The following is a 21,769-nucleotide window of genomic DNA, read 5'->3' as shown; positions in this document are numbered from 1 at the left end:
AAAATTCCAACTGGTCGATCTGAGACCGGCTTACTTCAGCAAAGGTTCTTGCCAACGATTCGTCCCTGCTCTCAACTCCCCACCTTCCCTTCTGGCCCTGGTGCTTCCCTGGGGGCTCCGCCTGGCCTGAGGAGCCCCCTCCTCTTGGGAACTGTGAGAAGCAAGTTATGTTTACACCACCAGTCATCTCTTGATCTACTGGCCTCACTGCACCCCAATGTTTTTATGAATACGCTGTATTTTAAAACACCCGGCTAGACAGAAATTGTCTTGACACAGAAAACTTGGTGTTTCCATGTCTAATCCCAAACTGGAGGAGAAAGTGGGCGACCCCACGGACTTCTTCCAGGGCTGGGCGGCACTCACTCTCCAGCGGGACCCGCACTTTGTGGGGGCACCCCGAAAGGCTGCGGTGGTGGGGGTATAGTCCCGTCACGTGCCCTGTGCCGTCACACCCGGGGATGGGGCACTTGGTCTCCCTCTTCTCAGGCCTCGGTGAGTCTACGGAGGAATTAAATGGAAAGACAGCTGGTCAGTCCTCACCCTCCCTTCAGAGAGCGGCTCTTGCGGGGGCGGTCTTCTCACGCTGCTCAGCCTCCACATAATAAAATCGCCCTGAATAAGACCCTCCACTAAGACCCGCGGGAGCAGAAAAAGTGCTTTCTCTCTGATTTTCTTGGTATCTTAAGCAGAGGCTGAGACAGGGCGAGGGTGTGTCGAAACACAGAGACGGTCTCAAGCTGCCTTGTCGGATCGCAGTTGTGAAAAGTCAGCCCTACACCAGAGGATGAGTAGGCTCCAGAAAAGCAAAAGAAAAGGAATTTATTTAAACCCACACTGTCTCTTATTGAGGGAATCTGGAAAAGCCAGGCTCAACCATCACGCGATGAAGAAGCTGTCCTATTTGAGGAGGGACTGCCTGGCCAGCCCAGCGGGTCCTGGTGGCAGGTGCAGTGGCCCCAGGGCTCTGGGTTCCAGCCACGTTGGGAGGCTGACCTGACAAGAGGTCACCTCTCGCCAGTCCCGGCTGGTGGACAGGGCCGCAGGGGCCCAGGAAGCCCAGACCCCCCTGGTCCACAGCCCTGGATCAACTTGCAGCAGCCACGGAGGAGAAGGGACCATGGTTTCACTCCTGGTGCAGAAACTGAAGACAGAGGCCTGGCAAGCATACATTCTTAGGGGAGACCTGCAAAATGTGGGAGCAGGAGAGTGGGGCAGCCTGGAGTGGTTTACAGGGCGCTGTCAGAACACGGTGGGGGATGCAGGTAGACCACATGCGCAGCTGGTAGAGGAAAGGGACACTTAGTAACCCACACAGTCAGGCGGCCTAGAGGGCGTGGGCGGAAGACAGCTCAGGGTCCTCATTTCCCAGCACACATGAGGCTGGGGCTTAGATAATAAGTGTGAGTATGTGCGCCTGTGTGTGCACATGTGTGCCTGTGTGTGCACGTGTGCACCGTCATGTCCGACTCTGCGATCCCATAAACTGTAGCCCAGCAGGCTCCTCTGTCCATGGAATTCTCCAGGCAACAATACTGGAGTGGGTTGCCATTTCCTTCTCCAGGATCGTCCTGACCCAGGGATTGGAACTGTGTCTCCTGCATCTTCTTCATTAGAGGCGGATTCTTTACCCCTTAACCACCGGGGAAGCCTGAGGGTCAGATCAAGGATTACATCAATACATAAAATAAATGAGGACTAAATATGAATATGTTTATATTCATGACTGAGAGGGTAGATAAGCTTAAAAGCAAAATGCATTCTCAGAGGTGAAACTGCACTCTTAACTAGTGAGTGAAGTGACAATGCCAGCTTGGGACAGGTCTGCCCCTCACATCCCTCACATCAGGGCTTCTAGAGAACCAGGACCAGAACGGGCAGACAGGGCCTCAGAGAAAGGACCAGCATGGTGCAGAGACTGTGGCTCATCAGAACTCCATCATCAGGAATCAGGAACACATAGTGCTGAGAGTGAAAGTCAACAGTCCACGAGGTCCTGCCGCTCGGAAGCCACGGGCGAGGGGTACGGGCACGGTCTCAGCTGCGAGGACTCCAAGGGCCATGTGCTCCAGCTCCAGAAGTGGCACGGAGCGCCAGGCAGCGCTGCCCGATGAATATCATGGAAGCAGACGTGCCTCAGTGTGGCCATGTCACCCCAGTTTTCAGAGGGTAAACGGTGCTGGGCAGATGGGCACAGCAGGTCGCGTGTAATGCAATTATTGGGGGCGTGGCGGGGGTGCTGGTTTTAACAAAGCGGGAGGAGCCAAGGACCCTTGGAGTTAGAAGTGCTGCCTGGGGTCAGGGGGCCAGGGATCAGCAGGGAAAGGACGTGGTTGGTGGAAAGGGATACTGGAATAGCCAGTGTGCGTGTTTCCAGAGACAGCATTTAATGCCAGGATGTGGAGACTATATTGTTTTCTGTGAGAGACAAAGGGACGTATGAAGAATTCTGACATATTGTATGATTTTGTGGGGCTATTTTTCACTGAGTCTGAAAATGCTGCCAAATTTCAAGTTCGTCTGGGTACAGAATGTCTGCAGAAAGCTAGTCAAAACCCTCTATGTCTGATTAACATGAAATTAGGATGGGGGTGCTGACACCCCACGAGAGCGCATTGGAAAGAAGAAACGACCTGAATTCTGATGGCCTCCCTCCCTCGGATCTTGGCCAGGTGAGGCCGCATTTCCAAACCACGGTGAGAGGTCTGGCCACGCTATCTGCCTGGGGGAAGCCAGAGGGGGTGTGGGAGATAAGGGAGGCTGGCCCCTGTCCAGGTGGGGGCCGTGTCTGCCAACCTCTCCTTGTGGGAACAAAATGCCCACAGTGCTCTCTAGGACCAGCCCCGTGCCTGAACCAAGCGCAGCAGCAGCTCTGGGGGTGAGAGGGCTCTCTGGCCTGGCTTTTCTTTCTTCATTTTCTTTCCTGGATGCTGCTTAATGAAAATGACCTTGCACTCTGGTGACCTGACATCCTGATGGACTCGTGGGCTTGTTCTCATGGCTCCCCTTCACCCTGAAAATGTCACAGGCTGTAGAATAAATTATACGGTGACTCTACTTACCCTGCGACCCAAAATCTCCCTGTGGCTGGTGGCAACAGGACAGCCAAACCCGGTAACTTAAGACTTGGGTGAAACAATACTTTAAAATCCTAATATTCTCAGAGAGCAAAGTCCCATGCACCTCGGGACTTTAGTGCTAACTTGCCGTTGTTTCATCACTCAGTTTGTGTCCAACTCTTTGAGACCCTATGGACTGTAGCCCACCAGGCTCCTCTGTCCATGAGATTTCTCAGGCAAGAATACTGGAGTGGGTAGCCATTCCCTCCTCCAGGGGATATTCCTGACTTAGGGATGGAATCTGCATCTCTTGTTTTGGCAGGTGGATTCTTTACCACTGAGATGCCTGGGAAACCTGATGTTTACTTAGGTGCATGGAATATACTCTCAAGAGAAAAAAAAAATAGCTCCTCTTATGATCCCACACCAGGGATGAGAGGAAGAGTATGAACTTGGACATCCTCTGGGAGAAGCCTGAAGTCCCTGCAGTTGGCTTCACTGTTCTGCCTGTTTCTTCCTGTCTGGAATGAAGTTCCCTGCATGGACTTGACACCCCAAGGCATGACCTCACCCCCTCCACACACACACACACACACACACACACACACACACACACAGAGGCTACACCGTGGACTCATCTAGTTCCATCAGCGATTCTCTAAGCCTCCACCATGACCTGTATTCCCTAACTCACATTCTATTGCCTTGCTAATGTTTGTAAACAAAAAACATTTTGAAAGTTCTATAAAAGAGACCAAAGAATTATCATGTGTTTTAAACTGTGAAACAAAGTGTCTCCGAAGTCGAGATATCAGTGGCTGAAGATGCCATCAGTTGCAAGAGGAAACATTATTCTGTGTGCCAGTGAGAAAGGAAAAACAATTGAAAACTGACTAATGGCACACCCTTCTAATTTTACAGAGATGCTAAAATGGGAAAACTGTGTGTCTTAGAAGGGAGGAAATAGAGTGCTTTGGAAATGATGGGGTTTGGAAATAGGAGGTAAATTTCATCTTTTTTTTCTGATTTTGTTGTTCATTAAAACACATACACATGCACACACACACACACACAAACACACACATGGGTAAGTTTCCAAGCTGAGTGTAAATGGAGTGCTCAGGGCTGCTTATACAGCATCCTGCCCCAGACTACATGCTGGTGCTTAATGTTCAGCCCTTACAGAATGTACCCAAAGAACTACTTGTCTTATCCCTCACCAAATGACATTGTTTTACTCTTTTTTCCTCAGAGATGAGTTGCAACACAGTATTAGACAAGATTGCAGGTGAGTACTAAAATGGATTTAAATACCCTCCTTATTTCTCGGTAAATTTCAGTGATCAAAACATCTCGCCTGACAGCACATTATTCTCATCAATCCTGCAAGTCCCCAAACTTGGCCTTCTCTAGGATATTCCTCCCTTAACTCTGTGATTCTCAGATTTTACGGTGTCCAAGAATCGCCTCAGGAACTTGCTTTAAAAAAAGCAAGTTATGCACATGAAAAGATGCTCAACATTGCTAATTATTAGAGACATGTAAATCAAAACTACAGTGAGGTACCACTCCACACCAGTCAGAATGACCATCATTAAAATGTCTATGAACAAAAAAATGCTAGAGAGGGTGTGGGGAAAAGGAACCCTTCTGCACCACTGGTGGGAATGTAAACTGGTACAACCACTATAGAGCACAGTATGGAGGTTCCTCAGAAAACTAAAGCCGGAGTTACCATATGATCCAGCCACCCCACCCCTGGGCACATATCTGGAGGAAAATGTGGTTTGGTTCAAAAGGACATACACACCCTAATGTTCATTGCTGCACTTTTCATTCCATTGCCAAGATATGGATGAGCCTAAATGTCCACTGACAGAGAATGGATAAAGAAGATGTGGTATGTACATGCAGTGGAATATTACTCAGCCATAAAAAAGGATAAAATAATACCATTTTCAGCAACGTGGATGGACCCAGAGATGATCATACTAAGTGAAGTTAAGTCAGACAGAGAAAGACAAACATCATATGATGTTGCTTATACGTGGAATATAAAAAAATGGTACCTATCCATGACACAGACTCACAGACATAGAAAATGAACTTAAGGTTACCAGTGGGGAAGAGTGGGGTGGGAGAGATAAATCAGGAGTTGCGGAATGACATATACACACTACTACATGTAAAACAGGTAACTAACAAGGACCTACTGTAGAGCACAGGGAATGATACTGAATATTCTATAATGACCTACATGGGAAAAGAATCTGGAAAAGAACAGACATTTGTATATGTGTAACTTAGGGCTTCCCAGGTGGTAAAGTGATGAAGAATCCACCTGCAATGCAGGAGATGCAGAAGACACAGGCTTGATCCCTACGGAGGGAAGATCCCCTGGAGGGGGATCCAGTGCACTGCAGTAGGTTGCCCTTAAGGACCACCCCTTGGGAAACCCCATTTAACTGCAGGACTCATCACCAGGCCCACACAGTGCAAGACTCGGTGGTGGTGGTGGGGTACATCTTCATGGGAGGTGCGATTTCCCAAAGTCTGAGGATCGATTTAAGGTCTCCTCCAAGCACACTGACTTTCTCATTCAAGTTTGGTCCAGATGCTTCCAGACCCAGAGTCAGAGAGCTTGTTTAAAGCATAGGCTTACAAAGGAATTAGCTCCCAGTCTCGTCCCAAGAATGATGAGAACATCTTGCCTGGCTTGCAAGTAGCCTGATGTTGACAAAACTCCAAGCCAGTGAGATGACCCCAGAAAGAGGGCGGGAAAGAACAGTTAAAATTCAGTAAATACTAATGTACTTCTAATGTATCCAACATACCACTTTTTTAAAAAAGTACCATATATTTTTAAAAAGTCACATTAAGAGAAATACAGTCAATGATTTTTCTTGTGTGTGAAAACCTAGTAAAACCAACAAAGCTTGATCTGAGAACAAGCTAGAGAATAGGAGAAAATTTTGGTAATTTTATAGTATAAATTATATTTTTAAACTGTGTTAAATTGTCAAAAAGCTATCTGGCAGAAGCAATTAAATCTCACTTGTTCGCCACTCCCAACTCTAAAGCAATTTTAAGTGAAATAAAAGCAAAACTGGGTCTTACGTTTATTGGGAAAGACTTGTCTTCCACCCATGTCGATGACTTTAGTTTGCCTCCTCTCCCCCGAGAGATGCTCCAGCAGAAAGCGGTCCAGCTCTTTGTAGGTGTTGTGGAAGACGCAGCCTCGCTCAGCCTGCAGGGCAATCGCCTGCTCCAGCAGACTCAGGTTCCCCTTGGCTTTCTCCAGGGCAGCGGCCTCCTCCGTCCCCGCAGCCGGACACCCACGCCCGTGACCGCGGTCCTCACTTCCTGGGAAGGAGGGCTGGGCTGGGCCATCTGATGGGTCCAATGGAGTGTTCTGAGGGTCTTTCCTTTCTGTCTCTGAATCACACACATTTTTGCAGGAGATAAACTTGTTGCCTTCAGTTTTTATTTCGGGAACTTCCAGTAGGTCTTTCCTATCATCCACTAAAACATACTTTGGGACCCTCGGAGGTTTGGCTTCTTCTGAGAAGTTGGAGCCACTGTCCCAACCATTCTCCACACTTTCAGAGTTACTGTCGCTGTCGGAGGAGGGCGAGAACCGCAGCTGGGAGTTGTCAGTCTTATCTTTTCCATCGTCGGAAGGAACCAAAAAGCACTCGTCCACTTCGTCCCCCTCTGCTTTTAGAGACTGGATGCCACTGTCGTTTAAGTTTTCACTTATGGTCTGAACAGATGCACTTTTTTCCAGTGTCCCCAAGTGCATTAGAGATTTGACCACGAGTTCCTGATAACAGCCATATCTGTCTTCCTTCCCATCTGAGTTTTCTTGTGCGGTTGAATGAAACTTCTCATCCATGGATTTTATCATGATTTCTTCAAGGAGAAAAAGAAAGCCATTATTTGAAAATCAAGAATAAAAATATTTTAAGAAAATTACAATGATCAATAAATAAATAGATACATATACAATGGGCTTCCCTGGTGGCTCAGCAGTAAAGAATCCACCTGCAGTGCAGGAGACACGGGTTCAAACCCTGGGTCAAGAAGATTCCCTGAAGGAGGGCATGGAAACCCACTCCAGTATTCTTGCCTGGAGAATTCCATAGACAGAGGAACCTGGAAGTCTACAGTCCATAGGGTTGCAAAGAGTCAGACGCGACTGAAGTGACTTAGCACACACACATACATATATAATAGATGCAATATGTGAATATGTGGACTCCATCAGTTTTATAAACATTGGGTAGAAAAATATACACTCTCGACAAAACAAAATAAAATTCAGACCTTAATGTTCTTAAGAATTACCTTTAAAGAAATGAGCTATTTGAATTTTCAACATGTCAGAGCTAAGTGTGTTTAGTTACTGAAATAAATGCTCAACCATCAGAGTTCTGAATGTGAAATTCACATTACTGTACCTCTTATATTTGCAAGTCTCAGCCAACTGGAAGAAAATCAAATATATGTCCTATTATACATTTTAAAGGAAGTATTCATTGGTTTTCTCTGCTAGCTGGCAATATATTTTCAAAGCTTATTCAGCTGATTTTCTCTACTTCTGTAGTATCCCAAACAAACTTTCAGATTTTATGGAATGTTAGCTAAAATACACAACACGTCTACACAGAGATGATAACTAAAAGAAGCCCTGATCACTTTCATACCTGTAACATGAAAATTCCACACCAAGGGAAACACAAGTACATGGAAAAAGAGTAAGATGGAATAATGCCTTGACCAGTAGCACTGTTTCTGGCCTGGTACCCATGTACACTTATGTGAAAAGGGAGGTAGGGATAGTTGGAGGATGCTGGATGTCAGCTAGTTGTTCCCAGTCCTGATGGTCGAGAAGGCCTGAGACTGAGGACAGGCGCCCAAGTACCTGTCTGTCCTTGTTGTATTCACATCCAGGGCAGCCATCAGCGTCACCCACTTTCCCTCTTGGCAGTGGCCTAGTCGGGGTGACAGACTGTGTGTTTATTTATATACACTGTCCCCGTGCAAACACACCAACTGAGGTTCAGGTCCGTGGGTGCCCCAGCGCCAGCCTGGCACCTGGGGAGGGGTTGCCCAGGGAGCTCAGCACTTGCCAGCCTATGAAATACACTAGACAACCCGGCAGTGGTCCCTGGCATTCATGAAGACAAAAAAAAAAAAAAAAAAGCAGGACCATTTCTGTGTCTCTACAGGCAGAGTGGGGGATGGGAAGACAAAATAATAAGCCTCCTTAAAGACTGTTAAAGACACCAAGTGCAGGGCATTCTGCGTTAGTGCACATCTTGGGAAGGAAGGAAAGCACAGGCGTCCCACGGAAGGGCTGCAGGAGAGGGTGTCTGTGCAGAAGACAATATGCCTTTTTTTTGGGTCCCATTTAATTTTTTATAAACATTGTCTCTGACAAGGACACTCAAAAATACATCTCCATCATCTTCCTTTCTGGTAATTATCTCCCTAAATCAACACTGGACTGCCAGGATCAAGTAAATATTGCCATAGTAACTAAAAGCATTTTTGGATGAAGAGAAGAATTGAGTCACAACACTAGCCCCTTTAAATACCACTGATTATAGGGTGCAGTCCTTTGTTGGGATCTATTCAACATAAACTGAAAAATTTAACATTTTACTTCCTAGAAAAGAGGCTGGCAAAACCCAGCCCATAATATTTGAGAGGACGGTCTATCCTCTCCTGAATTCATATCAGAGGAACTCCAGGTTTAAATAATATATTAAACATAGTCTAAAATGCAAATGAAGTTTTTCTCAATATCACGGCTGGCTATTAAGAGAAAGTGTAAAGGGTTATGATAATTTTAGAGTATTATGAACTACAGAAAACAAATAAAAAGCGTTTTCCGTGAATATGCTCAATTCATTGAACTATTCTCTCAACTCCACTTAAGTACCCACATGTGTACAATAATGATTTATAGACATTATACCTAATTATGCATATTTGGGCTGTGTGAGAGTGCTAACAAAAGCTCTGGAAAGCAACAATTACCTCTGTTGCTTAGCTACATAGTTTAAAATATTCCTATTAAGTGCAGATCGTCGGAGAGGCGGGGTGACAGCCGTGCACGTGTGCCCGACAATGCGTGTCACCGACACGCTGCCAATGCGAGCGTTTTGGGTCACTTCCAGTTTCCATAATTGTTTGGTTCAACTGTTGGTTATATGCTAAAAGAAAATATTTATTAATTATTCTTCAGAAAGAGAGGAGCCCTGCCGGGAGAGGTGCCGGCGTGCGGTGTCCGGGGGTTTCCAGGCATGCTCAGCAAACCTGCCAACCAACCTGCCCCGCGCCCACCCGCTGCTGTCGCTGCTATTGTCAGAGAGAGACACTGAGTTCCCTTCGAGCCTGACAGGTCTGTGACGGGGTGCCCAGGCTGCCTATATTCTCTATGCGCATGCAATTTTATTTTCCGGGGTGGCTCAGTCATCTCTTTTGTGCTTCTGCCCTTGAAATAACCCACGAGGCCTGTGCTGGGGACCCCATTTGAGTCTGGGCCTGGCACGTGTCTGTGTCAACTGCGATGGCTCCTCAGCCTCATGGGAGAGCAGCTGACACCCTGCGGGTCATCAGTAAAGGATGGACACTGTGCCTTTCCTGACGCTGCAGCAGAACGAGCGATGGCAGAGGAGACACAGGAGCCTCCACCTGGACAAGGTGGGCCCTGTCTTCATCCGGAGTGAGTAGTGACCCGCCGGCCATGGGAGGGCCCAGTCTTGCATCTGAAGAGGACTCAGCCCTGGTCGCCACTGTCTACATCACACACGCTGTGATCACCAGCTGCCTGGGGGACGGGAGGGTCTGTGCACAGCGTGGAGGGAGACTCCCCTGCAGCTCTGAAGTCCAGAGACTGGGGTCATGACCTGTGTGAGCTCAGGCAGGCCAGTGTCCTTGGAGTCCCGGGTCCTCATCTTTAAAGCAATGATAAGGGGCTCCCCTGGTAGCCCAGTGGTTGAGAATCCACCTTTCAGTGTAGAGGACACGGGTTCGATCCCTGGTTGGGGAACTAAGACTCCACATGCCTCGGAGCATTGAAGCTGGTGCACTGCAACTACTGAGCCCAGTGCTGCCAACTGTGGAGCCCACGTGTTCTAGAACCTGTGCTCTGCAACCAGAGAAGTCCCCTCGTGCTGCAACTAGAGAAAGCCTAGAGCCACAACCAAGACTCAGCACAGTCAAAACTTTTTTAAAAAAGGATGATCCGATATCCCAGTGACCAATGAGCCAATAATAAGATATCCTGACAATAAACTGGTATGTCCCTGGTATGATGTCCAGTTACTTATTTCATTTAATCTTCACAATAACTCCAAGAAAGTTACTTTTGAATCTCTTCTACCAAAGGGAAACCAGGGTTCTAGAAAGCTAAGGGCTTGCCCAGTTCACATAGCCAGCCAATGAGGGGGCTAAGAGTCAACTCTGAAGTCAGGTGCCTACTGTTTGCCCAAATCTGGATACTTTCAAGACTGAATTATAGGAAAATATTAAAATACACCTGTCAGCTAACTGGTGATGAAAAACAACACAACCTAATGTATAAATAAAAATACATAAAACAAACACAACAACAAAGCAAAAACTAACATAGTGCATCTCACAACAACACGTGATGGAAATTTCCTCTGGTACACTCCTGGGCTTGGAGAGGGGCAACACTTCCTCATAGAGCGAAAAATAAATAAACTGTTCTTTTGGGGGCCTGATACGTAAAAGCTCACATTTGTTGATTTCCTTTACGTCAAAGTCTCTTCTCTGAGGGGTCTGGTAATCCTGAATGTACAGAGCAGTGATTATGCATGTCAGCTGTTCTGCATCAAAACGGCTTAAACAAAAGAAATCCTTCTGGTGGTCCAGTGGTTAAGAATCTGCCTTCCAAAGCAGGGACACAGATTCAAGTCCACGTTGGGGAACTAAGATCCTACACGCTGTGGGGCAACCAAGCCTGTGCGCTGCAACTAGAGAAAGTGCGCACTGCAACTAAGACCCCATGCAGCCAAAACTAAAAATAAATATTAAAAGAAAGAAAGCCTCTGAAAGCCCCAACACATTTTGAGTTTGATTCCTTTAGTATAACTAAGTTTCGGATTTTAGTTCTGTTTCTAGCTAAATGATTTTTACACGTAAATTAGTTTTCCAGGGCTCCTGAGTTACGTCAGTTTCGCTGACAATAAAAGCCCTAAGAAATGAATTCGCCTTTCAAAGTTTTTAAGTGGGAGTGGCTTATCCCTTACTTGCTGTTTCTTGAGAGATAATATGTTCAAAATGTCACCCCAGCCCTCAGAGCTCCCAGGAGTGTGAGGAGTTTCTCAGATTCACGAGCTAGTGCTCACAGCCTGGGGAGGACTCCAGACAGTGGTTCACCGCCCCCCCTTCTTTCCTTCATCTGCACTGGGAATGCATGAGCTCGACCTGCCTCCTGATGGTTCTTTGAGCTCGCCTTCTGTTTGGCCCAGTGGAAAAGGTGCATCTGCCTTTTTTGTCTAAATTTTCTTCTATTGCTCTTTTTCTAAAAATGTGTCTTTTGTGGCAACGGGTTTTTGTCGTAGCATACAGGATCTTTAGTTGCAGCATGTGGGATCTAGTTCCCTGACCAGGGATCACATCCAGGCCTCCTGCATTGGGAGCCCAGAATCTTTGTCACTGGACCACCAGGCAAGTCCCTCTTCTATCACTCTTATTGCCCACGGGCAGCTCTTGGAAAGATAACTGGCAGAAGGCACATGAGGCACAATTTTGCCGCTAAAGGGACTCAAGTTCATGACCTTAGCTTTCATGAGCTTGTATCCTCTCTCATCACCTAAACTGCCCACTGAAGACACAGTCAGGTACACATCTGGTCAGGTGAATACCTTGGGGCACCTGCATGGTAGATAAAAGCCCTTAGGCTGGGCTTGGATGAAAACCCAGCTCTATTTCTCTCTGGGGGACTTGCTTAGGAGGCTGAAGGCCAGTTAAAGTTTTCCTCTCTCAACCAGGGAAGGGAGCACCTGGGACTGGTCATTTCTGAACATGTGACTTCATGACTTGACATGGTGGGGACTTTGCCCAATCTGCCTTCTAAAGGTACTCAGAGCATGAGGATTGGATTATGGAGCATGGTTAGCTGAGAGATCAGAATCTTGCTTGTCCTTCGACTGTCTCTTAATTATCTTCTTTCCAACAGCTACAAGCTCCATCACCTTCAGCATTAACCCGTTTGTCCTCAGTGGTCTCATCTGCACACCTGTAGTCACAATTACACAGTCATGTTACTGTTGGGTGGGTTAACTGATACAATTTATGTGCTCAGGATATAGTGAGAATCAAAAGTAATGGCCACCACAGTGTATGTTTAGCATATCCATTATTAGTAGTGGTGATTCTAATATTGAATATAAAAAAGAGTGAACCTTTCTGAAGCTGCTGAAAGATGTCCATCAGTGCTTATAAGTGAATATTTAACTGAGAACATTTGACAGTATATTTTCCTGCTCAATATCAAGCACCTACAATGATCATTCAGCAACAACAGAAGGTGGGAAGCCAGTGGGCAGGTACAGACCTGGTCCTCATGGCACCTGCAAAATGTGTTGGTGTAAAAGATGCCAATTTTCTTAAATACTTGGTAAATTAATGTCAATGGTATTAATTATTTTGTGTGTATATGCTGTGCTTAGTCATGTCCGACTCTTTGTGACCCCATGGACTGAAGCCCGCCAGGCTCCTCTGTCCATGGGATTTCCCAAGCAAGAATACTAGAGTGGGTTGCCATTTCCTACTCCAGGGGATCTTTCTTACCCAGTGATCAAACCCGTGTCTCTTGCATGTCCTTATACCTCAAGTCTAACCATACTAAATCAAGGATTTTCCCTGACACTAGATTCAACCTGCAATTTTTAGGAATCAACAAAAAACTGACCAGCCCAAGGAAACAAACAAACAAAAAAGTCAAGGATGATAATTTACAGATGAGCCATGAGGCTTGAAGATGTATGTTAAATACAGAAAAGCCAGGAAATTTACTCCAATGCTAATAAATAAGAATACAATTGTTTTAACTACAGAACCTCACACTACTTGCAAGTTGAGATTACTGGAGACCGATGATTGTGCTCCAAGATTTTCATCCACTCAGTCAACACACTTTGACACTTCTTCTGTTAACTCCTATTGCAATTACTACCATTCTATATGCAGTAGGTTTTTATGACCTAAGAATCTCATTGCCTTAGGCTTGTATAATGTATACTTCTTTCCAAATGACAATTTATTTGGTGTATTTTGATTACTTAAAAACACATTCAAAAAAACGTGTATGTAACAGCACATGAAAGTGAAAAGTGTTACTCGCTCAGTGGTGTCCAACTCTTTGCAACCCACGTACTGCCAGGCTCTTCTGTCCACGGAATTCTCCAGAAAGGAAAACTGGAGTAGTTTGGCATGTCCTTCTCCAGGGGATCTTCCCAACTCAGAGATCAAACCCAGGTCTCTCACATTGCAGGCAGATTCTTGACCGCCTGAGCTACCAGGGAAGCCCATACTTAGGTCTAATAGCAGATACGTACATTTAATTTCACTTTCTAACTAAGTCAAGCTTTAGATCTCCATGTATTTTAAAAACAAACTTCATGTTGATGTATGGCAAAACCAATACAATACTGCAAAGTAATTAACCTCCAATTAAAATAAATAAATTTATATTTAAAAATAAAAAAAAAAACTTTTGAGATACTTCGCATGTCCTTCAATGTCAGCCTCATGCACAAAGTGGTCTGTGATGGTCTAGCTCCTGGAGGTATTGTGACAACCAGGTCTAGTGGGTGTGACCGTGAACTGGGGAGAAGCACATCCTAAAAATTTCAAAATAAAATTTGGGATGGGGGATTAAGAGATGTAAACTACTATGTGTGAAATAGATAAGCAACAGGGTGTATCATACAGAACAGGGAATTATAACTCTTTATGGTATACAATTATAACTGTTTATGGTATATAGAAAAAATACTGAACACTATGCTGTACACCTGAAACTTAATACTGTGAATCAGTTATAAACGTCAGTAAAAAATTAACAAAGTAAAATTTCAAAATAGAGACTGCATCTCAGATGTCATTTGGAAATGTTGTAAAGCTCATTTTGAGGTTTTCTCTTTTAGGGACTGGACATCTGCCCCCTTGCTGAGTCAAGGTCCTTTTCAACTGCAAGGCTGAGCAGCTTTTACCTTCTGCAGAAAGAGGCACAGTCCAAGCTTGTGCTCCTGCAAACGGCCCAGGGGCAAGGATGCTCTGTGGCTTGTGTTTGACCTCCCTGCAGTAACAGAGGAAAACCAGTCCTCGCTAGCAGATGCTGAGAGAAACCAGTGTCTGGTTTTGATCCCACGTTGGGATGGGCTTTCCCACCACACACGCGGCATGTTCCCCCTAAGGTGGGCCTGGGTCAGTGTGCTGGGGAAGAAGTGAAGTAAAGCTGGGGCCAGGTCCCTTGCTACCTGTGCTGGGGTGATGGTTGGTCTCCAGGCGGCCGTCCTGCCCCTCCGCCTCCGTCTGGTCTGCATGTCTCTCCTCGAAGTCCACGCTGGGGCTGTAGTGTCGGGGCTTCATGAGCAGGGACTTTCTCTTGTTCACCGGGACCCCCACAGCCTGCTCCCCGGCTCTTCTCTTCTTGGCCGTGGTGCAATCGTGTGCAGCACTGCAGTAAGAGACACAGGTTAAGAGCATGGCAAAAGAGTTCACGGCTGCCTGACCCTTGACCATCACCAAGTAAACCCAAAGGAAGTTGTGGCCCAGTTTGGGTTAGTTGTCGGCACTAACAAAAACAGCCGGTGAGTTGAATTCATTGAACTGTGTAGATTCTATTTTACTGCTGATCAGAAGAGTTAAAAAAAAAAAATCATCCTTAATCCTGAGTAAGCATATGTTAATCTGAGCTTTGCCTGGCACTAGACTAAATACCCAGGGACGGATGAAACAAGATTTGCACTGGTTTGTTAATCCCAAGAAAGAGCTAATGTGAAAAATATACCACCAGCTACAAGAAATGTGTCCAGTATGGATAAATCACAAGGTTTTTTGGATAGTTGTTTGCTACTGAAACTGCTTATCTCTGCCACAGTTGCATGTCAAACTTGAGATGCCATATCCTGGGCTTTGACTTGAAAGACGGGGCATTAAGTGTGTGTGAGGGGTGGGGGGTAGGCTGTGAACATTTGATCAGCCCATCTCCAGGCACAGAAAAAAGTGGAAGGATGCTCATGGCACTCCGCCGTTTGAGTCTCACCCATTTGGCACACAGAACAAACATAAAAGGAGGAGAAAGGAGATTGGATTTCACAAAAATGGACCACAGTTTATCCTTACTCCTGCTCCCATAGCGTTTTATTTGGAAGTCCTCCTGAGGATGGCCCTTTGAAAACACATTTCCTACATATAGCTTGCTTGGCGTCAGCGCAGCTCACTCTGTGCTGAAGTTAAAACAAACATTCTCTTGGTGAGATCTAGGAAGACCAGAGGGTTCAGCCAACACTGAGTCTCTGACATATATTTATTAAATGCTCTTTGGAGAAAAATGTGAGGGCTTAAGATGAAAAGATCCAGAGGAGAGAACCCTGGTCACAGAGTAATGAGATATTATTTATCCCATCTCTAAAAGAAGGTTGAATATTCAGTAATATTAAACAAAGCCTTAAATTGTTCTCTTAAAAACATTAATACAGAGAAATAAATACCCATGGTGGCCCGTTTGTGAAAATTATCTGATCATCATCACACACGAATTCTTGGGTTCACAGGTGGTGCAGTGGTAAAGAACCCGCCTGCCTAGACAGGAAACTCAAGAGACTCAGTTTCTATCCCTGGCTTGGGAAGATCCCCTGGAGAAGGGAATGGCAACCCGCTCCAGTATTCTTGCCTGGAGAATCCCATGGACAGAGGAACCTGGCAGGCTACAGTCCAGGGGGTCACAGAGTGCGACGTGACAGCACAGGCACAGATGCATGAATTCCTGAATTTAGAAGGGTAGCTTTTACAATTTCAGAAGAAAACAAGTGCTATTCTTTCTGGGAAATAAAAAATTCTGGAAGGAGGGATAATTCAAGAGGGTTAGAAATCCCTCAAAAAAAAGATTAAAAATTGAGAATTGAAGATTATTCTGATGTGGAAGAGAAGAGCAAGTTTCTGAGACAAACTAATGCGCTTTGGCAACATTTCTCTGATGAGCCCAAATTTAAAGTGACCATGAACAGACAGTGGGGTAGAATAGAATAAGCAAGTGAGGAGAGCAGACGGGGGCCTTCAGGAGGAGACTGCACGGCCCGAGCCGGGCCAGCCAAGCAGCACAGTCCTATGTCACGGGAGCGAACGCAGGCGGAGAAGCAGACCTTCCGGGGCCCACGCCTGCTCTGGACAGGAGGACGACTTGTGAGAGGGGCGGGACAGGAGAAGGAAGCTCCCAGGAATGTGAAGAGGGTTCAGGAAGCCCTCTAAACCAAGAGAGTTTCCATCGAGATGCTCATAAGATGCACAAGGCCACTTAACCGCTATCCAGAACCAGTAAGATTTCTCGAAGACGAAAGAGGCTTCCGGCAAATGACATTCAGATACTAAAACGGGAAAGGAAAGTGGACTCTAAACACCAGTGTAAGCAGAGCATGGGCTCTGGAAAAGAGGCTGGGAAGGTTTATTCAAACAAAGCTTCGTCAGCACCAGGACAAACGCTGATCACAGAGACCTGGCTGGAGGCCTTGGTCAGTCCGACAGATACCATTTCTTTCTGAGGGTTGGGGTGATGGGTGAGGTGAAACATCTAGTTCCGGTGGGATTCTTACAGATGTTGCCTTATCAGTATATATTATTGAAAATAAGCTATCTCCTGGAGCTACATAATTTGTTCTCATTTTCTTTTTTTAATATAATTTTATTTATCTCTGACTGTGCTGGGTCTTTGCTGCTACGCGGGCGTTACTCTAGTTGCAGTGAGGCGGGTCTTCCCTCTAGCTGCAGAGCGCAGGCGCCTCATGGCTGCGGCTTCTTCTGTTGCGGAGCATGGGCTCTAGGGCGCACGGGCAGCGCATGGTCTCTAGAGCACAGGCTCAGTAGTGGCTACACATGAGCGTCATTGCTCCACGGAACGTGGGATCTTCCTGCGTCAGGGATCAGACCCGTGTCCCCTGCACTGGCAGGAAGATTCTTTACCCCTGAGCCACCAGGGCAGCCGGTTAATATTATTATCTTGTTAATGTTTTTATCCGAGTTTATTTAGGAAGACAAGGAACTTCTCAAAATCACGTGACCTGTAACTTGTGGGGCTGATATTTGAATCTGGCCTGCTGGTCCCCAAAGTTCATGCTCTCCCTACATGTCACCAAATCAGAACAAGGAACCTGGGTAATTTCCATCTGCCTTTGACAACTGGGTGGAGCAGGCCCTGTTAAACCAGTCACCGCTCTAACCGAAGGAAGCCACCTGCCACAGGGCTGATCCCAATGATTCAGGTCTCATTAAACCAGGAGATGACACTCAGTCAAAGCAAAGAAAAATGCCGCAAAACGTGGTTAAGACAAGGCTCCCCCCACAGTGTCCATAGTGTGGAGCAGTAGAATGAACATAATGAGGAGACATTAATAATAATAATAAAGATCAAGTTCAGCATTTGGGTCCAAACAATAACTTGTGGAAGGTTGAAAAGGATATTAAGGTTCTATCAAAAAATACAAATATAGCTTCAAATAAATTAATGCATTTGATATTAACAGTGCATGAAGCTCCTTACATAATATTAGCTGTGTCATCTGCAACAAGTAATTGAATCTTCTGGGATGCTAAATTCCTCATCCAACGACGAGGGAGAACAATTCCCATATCACATGTTGTGGGCAAAGAAGGTGATATCCGCGCTGCTGGTGACAAAAGCAGGTCAGGGCAAGTTGGTTCTGACCCCCGGTTCTGACTCTGTGTGCCTTGGACTCCACCAAAACCCAGCTGAAGGCTCCACCCAGCAACTCCAAATTCTCCCCCACCAGGTGCCCTGCACAGACTGACACACGCTTGTGTGTCTGTAAATGTGTTCTACTTTTTTACATCGTATTTGTATTTACATAAATTACATTAGATTTATACACAACATTTGCTTTAAATCTCACATTCTGTGCATTTCTCCACTGCAAAGTAGCTGTGGCCCAGGCAGCATTTGGAGCTGAAATGAAAGCCTTTATAATAAATATTACCCTTTGTGTGTGCATGGAGAATGGTCCCTCTCCCTCGTTTTCCCCGAGGGCACACTGTTTTGGCTTTATTGTGACACTTCTCTGTGACACTGCAGTGAGGGAAAGCCAGGCTTTACATGTCACTGAAAGAAATGCCACAAAATGCTAACATATCTTCTCAAGGTTGCCAGAAATCATTTCCACTGGGTTGTGTTTTCCCATCTGCGGAGCTCTGAAATGTTAAGGAAATAAATGAGCTCTATTATCTATATTTTTCTAGTAGATGAGAAAGAAAGAGAAAAAATACACTCAGCCCTGCATTTATTGTTCTATTCAATCAAACTGTTGCTTTAAACATTCAGAGTCCTCCAGGGAGCGTTACCGATGCACCGAATGCCTTTCAATGCCATATTTTATATCTGCAGTTTTGATTTTATTAAAATATCTTTAGAAGATCTGTATTTCTACCTGAAATTTTTGGTTACATTTTCAGAAAAAGCTTCCATTTGGTAACCTGAATTCTAACTGGAAATGGTGCTCCCTTTGATGACAACATATAGCTGAAATTTTATTCAAAAATGATGGAGGACAATAGCAATCAGATAACACTGATGATAGATTCATTGCTGGAGGTCTGTTTGACATCAAATTCACTGACCTTTCAGGTTTAGGAAACTGTGAGTCCCTCAAATCTGTGCAATGAACACTGGGTTCTAGAATAATTTTTCAGCTTATTTTACACAGTAATAAATCCTCAATGCAAGTTAACAGAAGATATGTAACACATTTAAAAACACAGGTTCATATATGGGAATGGGCTTCCCAGGTCGCACTAGTGGTAAAGAATCCTGCCTGCCAATGCCTATGTGAGGGACGCAGGTTTGATCCCTGGGTTGGGAAGATCCCCTGGAGGGGAGCATGAAACCCCACTCCAGTGTTCTTGCCTGGAGAATCCCCCTGGACCGAGGAGCTTGACGGGCTACAGTCTTTAGGGTCGCAAAGAGTTGGACACAACTGAAGTGACTCAGCACAGACATATACTGGGACATCTATTCCCCACATGTAAGGGAATAGAATTTTAAAAAGGGTGGATATATGTATATACATAACCAACTCACTTTGCTATACACCTGAAACTAACACAGCATTGTACATCAATTATTCTCCTATAAAAATTAATTTTAAAATGTAGGTTCAGCAATAGCTATATTTTGAGTACATCCCACCAAAAGAATAGAACAGAAAAACAAATGGAAGTTATAAATCCCTGAGTCCAAGAAACTATTTATGTGCTCCAATATTTCCAGGGAAAATTCATATTGGGTATTCCTATTGTTTTCTTCTGGTTAGAAAGAAAAGCACAGACTCATAGGAAGGGACCCAGAAGAATGAATTTGAAAAATGACTGGCAAGTATAGTATAAGTATAAAACACTTATACTATTATTATTTTCAGAGACATGATATTATTTGAGGAAACCCTCAAAGACCCTACAAAGTATTAAAATAAGGAAGCAAATTTAATGAAGTTACTGTTTAAAATGATTTGAACTTCTATAAACCAGTGATAAAAAATGAGAAAAAATTAAAATAAAACCATTTATGATGCATGGAAGTATGAAATACTGAGGAATAAATTAATACAACACATGTAAAACTTATACAAAGCAAATAACATTTTGAGAAAATTAAAGACAATCTTCATAAAGGAAGAAATAGAAAATGTTCATGGAATAAGATTCAGTACTGAGAGATTTCATTCTTCTCAAATTTTACCTACTAATTTTAATGCAACCCCAAACAAAATCCCAAGAAGAACTTTTTTCTTTTTTCTTTTTTTTTTTTTTTTAGCAATTGACAAGTTAACTCTAAAATTTGGATGGAAACGAAAAGAACCAAGAATAGCAAAAATGGTCTTGAAGAACAGTGAGGAAGTTGAAAGACTTACAGACCTGGATGTCAGAGTTTATCATAAACCTTTAGTACCTGAGACAGGTATTTCTGGTGCAAACATAAACAAATAGAGAAAAAGAACAGAGTATACATTCCATCTACTGGATCCAGAAATAGACTCACACAAACACAGACAATTCACGGCAAAGGTGTCACTGGGGAAAGAGTTGTCTCCTCAGTGGCTGGCACTGGGTCAACTGAATATTTATCTGAAAAAAAATCTTGACTCTAATTGATAGTGCATACAACAAGCTATTCATGACAGGTTATGGATTTAAATCACGTGCTATGAAACAATAAAACTTCCAGGAAAAAAATGTGAGAAAGTTCTTTCATGACCTTGGCAAAAACTTCCTAAGCAGTTTACAAAACACAATGATTTAAAGGAAAACACTGATAAATTAGAACACCTGAAACTTAAGAACCTTTATTCATCAAGAGATACCAGCCAATAAGGAGAGCTTTCTGTCAATATTCTGGTTTTTCATCTATTTACACAAAATTGTTTAGGTCATGAAATTTCATTGAGCTCTCCTCTTATGATAAGTACATGCTTCTGTAGATATATTATACTCTTCAAAACAATAAAAGGCCAATAAGACAAAGAATTCTTTCAAATAAATAGGAAAATGACAAGTAACTTAAAAGTGCGCAAAAACATGGCAGAAAAACTGACACGCAAATGAAGAGGCACTTGGGCTCTTTCCTCTCAGGTAAACACAAAAACATAACTGGCTTCTTGGGAAGTGAAGTAGGAACGTGGAATCCTCTAAAACTTCTCCGTCCCAGCATCAAAACAGTAACCCCCAAACATCATATTCTAGAAGAAATGACAGTGATTAGTGTCGCTTAAAACTTAAAGGATGCATGGCTGGTGGGCCCTGTGTTCTTTCTCTTCATTAAATTTAACAGTGTGAGTCAAGGAAGCTAGAGAAATAGCATATGACATCCTTTATACATGGAATTTAAAAAGAAGTGATACAAAATAACTTATGCACAAAACAGAAAGGAACTCACAAAACTTAAAGAAACTTGTGGTTGCCTAGGGGGAAGGATGGGGGGAAGGGATAGTTAGGGAGTTTGGGATGGACATGCACACACTGTTGTATTTAAAAAGGATAACCAACAAAGACCTGCTGTACAACACAGAGAACTCTGCTCAATGTCATGTGGCAGTCTGGATGAGAGGGGAGTTTGGGGGAGAATGGATACCTGTCGATGTATAGCTGAGCCACTCTGCTATGCACCTGAAACTATCATAACACTGTTAATCGGCTATATTCCAAAATAAAATAAAAAGTTAAAGTGCAGACTCTTGGTAAGACTGATCCTCAGGGTTAACAATGGGCAACCACAAACTCAAATAATAGTTCTAATTGCAACTGCTAGACCAACATAAAGGATATTTGCTTTACAGATTAACGTAGATGCAACTATGAGCATTTTGCAGTCACTGATGGGGCAGATACATACTTTCCATCAGCGAGGGGAACCAGGACTGCTGGCATTCCCCCCACTGGCTCAG

At 44.4% G+C, this 21,769-nt stretch overlaps 1 protein-coding gene across 2 annotated transcripts in view; it reads right to left on the bottom strand.

Annotated features, from left to right (window-relative positions):
* Positions 1-21,769, bottom strand: part of ST18 (ST18, C2H2C-type zinc finger) — a 90,784-nt gene that overhangs the window by 44,075 nt on the left and 24,940 nt on the right. For both annotated transcript variants that reach the window (XM_018058515.1, XM_018058516.1), the window contains exons 5-7: positions 14,582-14,781; positions 6,177-6,971; positions 367-501 (exon numbers count right to left, since the gene is read on the bottom strand). In XM_018058515.1, coding sequence (XP_017914004.1) covers positions 367-501; positions 6,177-6,971; positions 14,582-14,781 — 1,130 coding nt within the window. The remainder of the gene's footprint in view (positions 1-366; positions 502-6,176; positions 6,972-14,581; positions 14,782-21,769) is intronic.

The sequence above is a fragment of the Capra hircus genome, chromosome 14, assembly GCF_001704415.2.
Source record: "Capra hircus breed San Clemente chromosome 14, ASM170441v1, whole genome shotgun sequence".
NCBI classification, from domain to species: domain Eukaryota; kingdom Metazoa; phylum Chordata; class Mammalia; order Artiodactyla; family Bovidae; genus Capra; species Capra hircus.
Note: the sequence above shows the minus strand (reverse complement) of the source record. Positions and strands in the feature narration are given on the sequence as shown.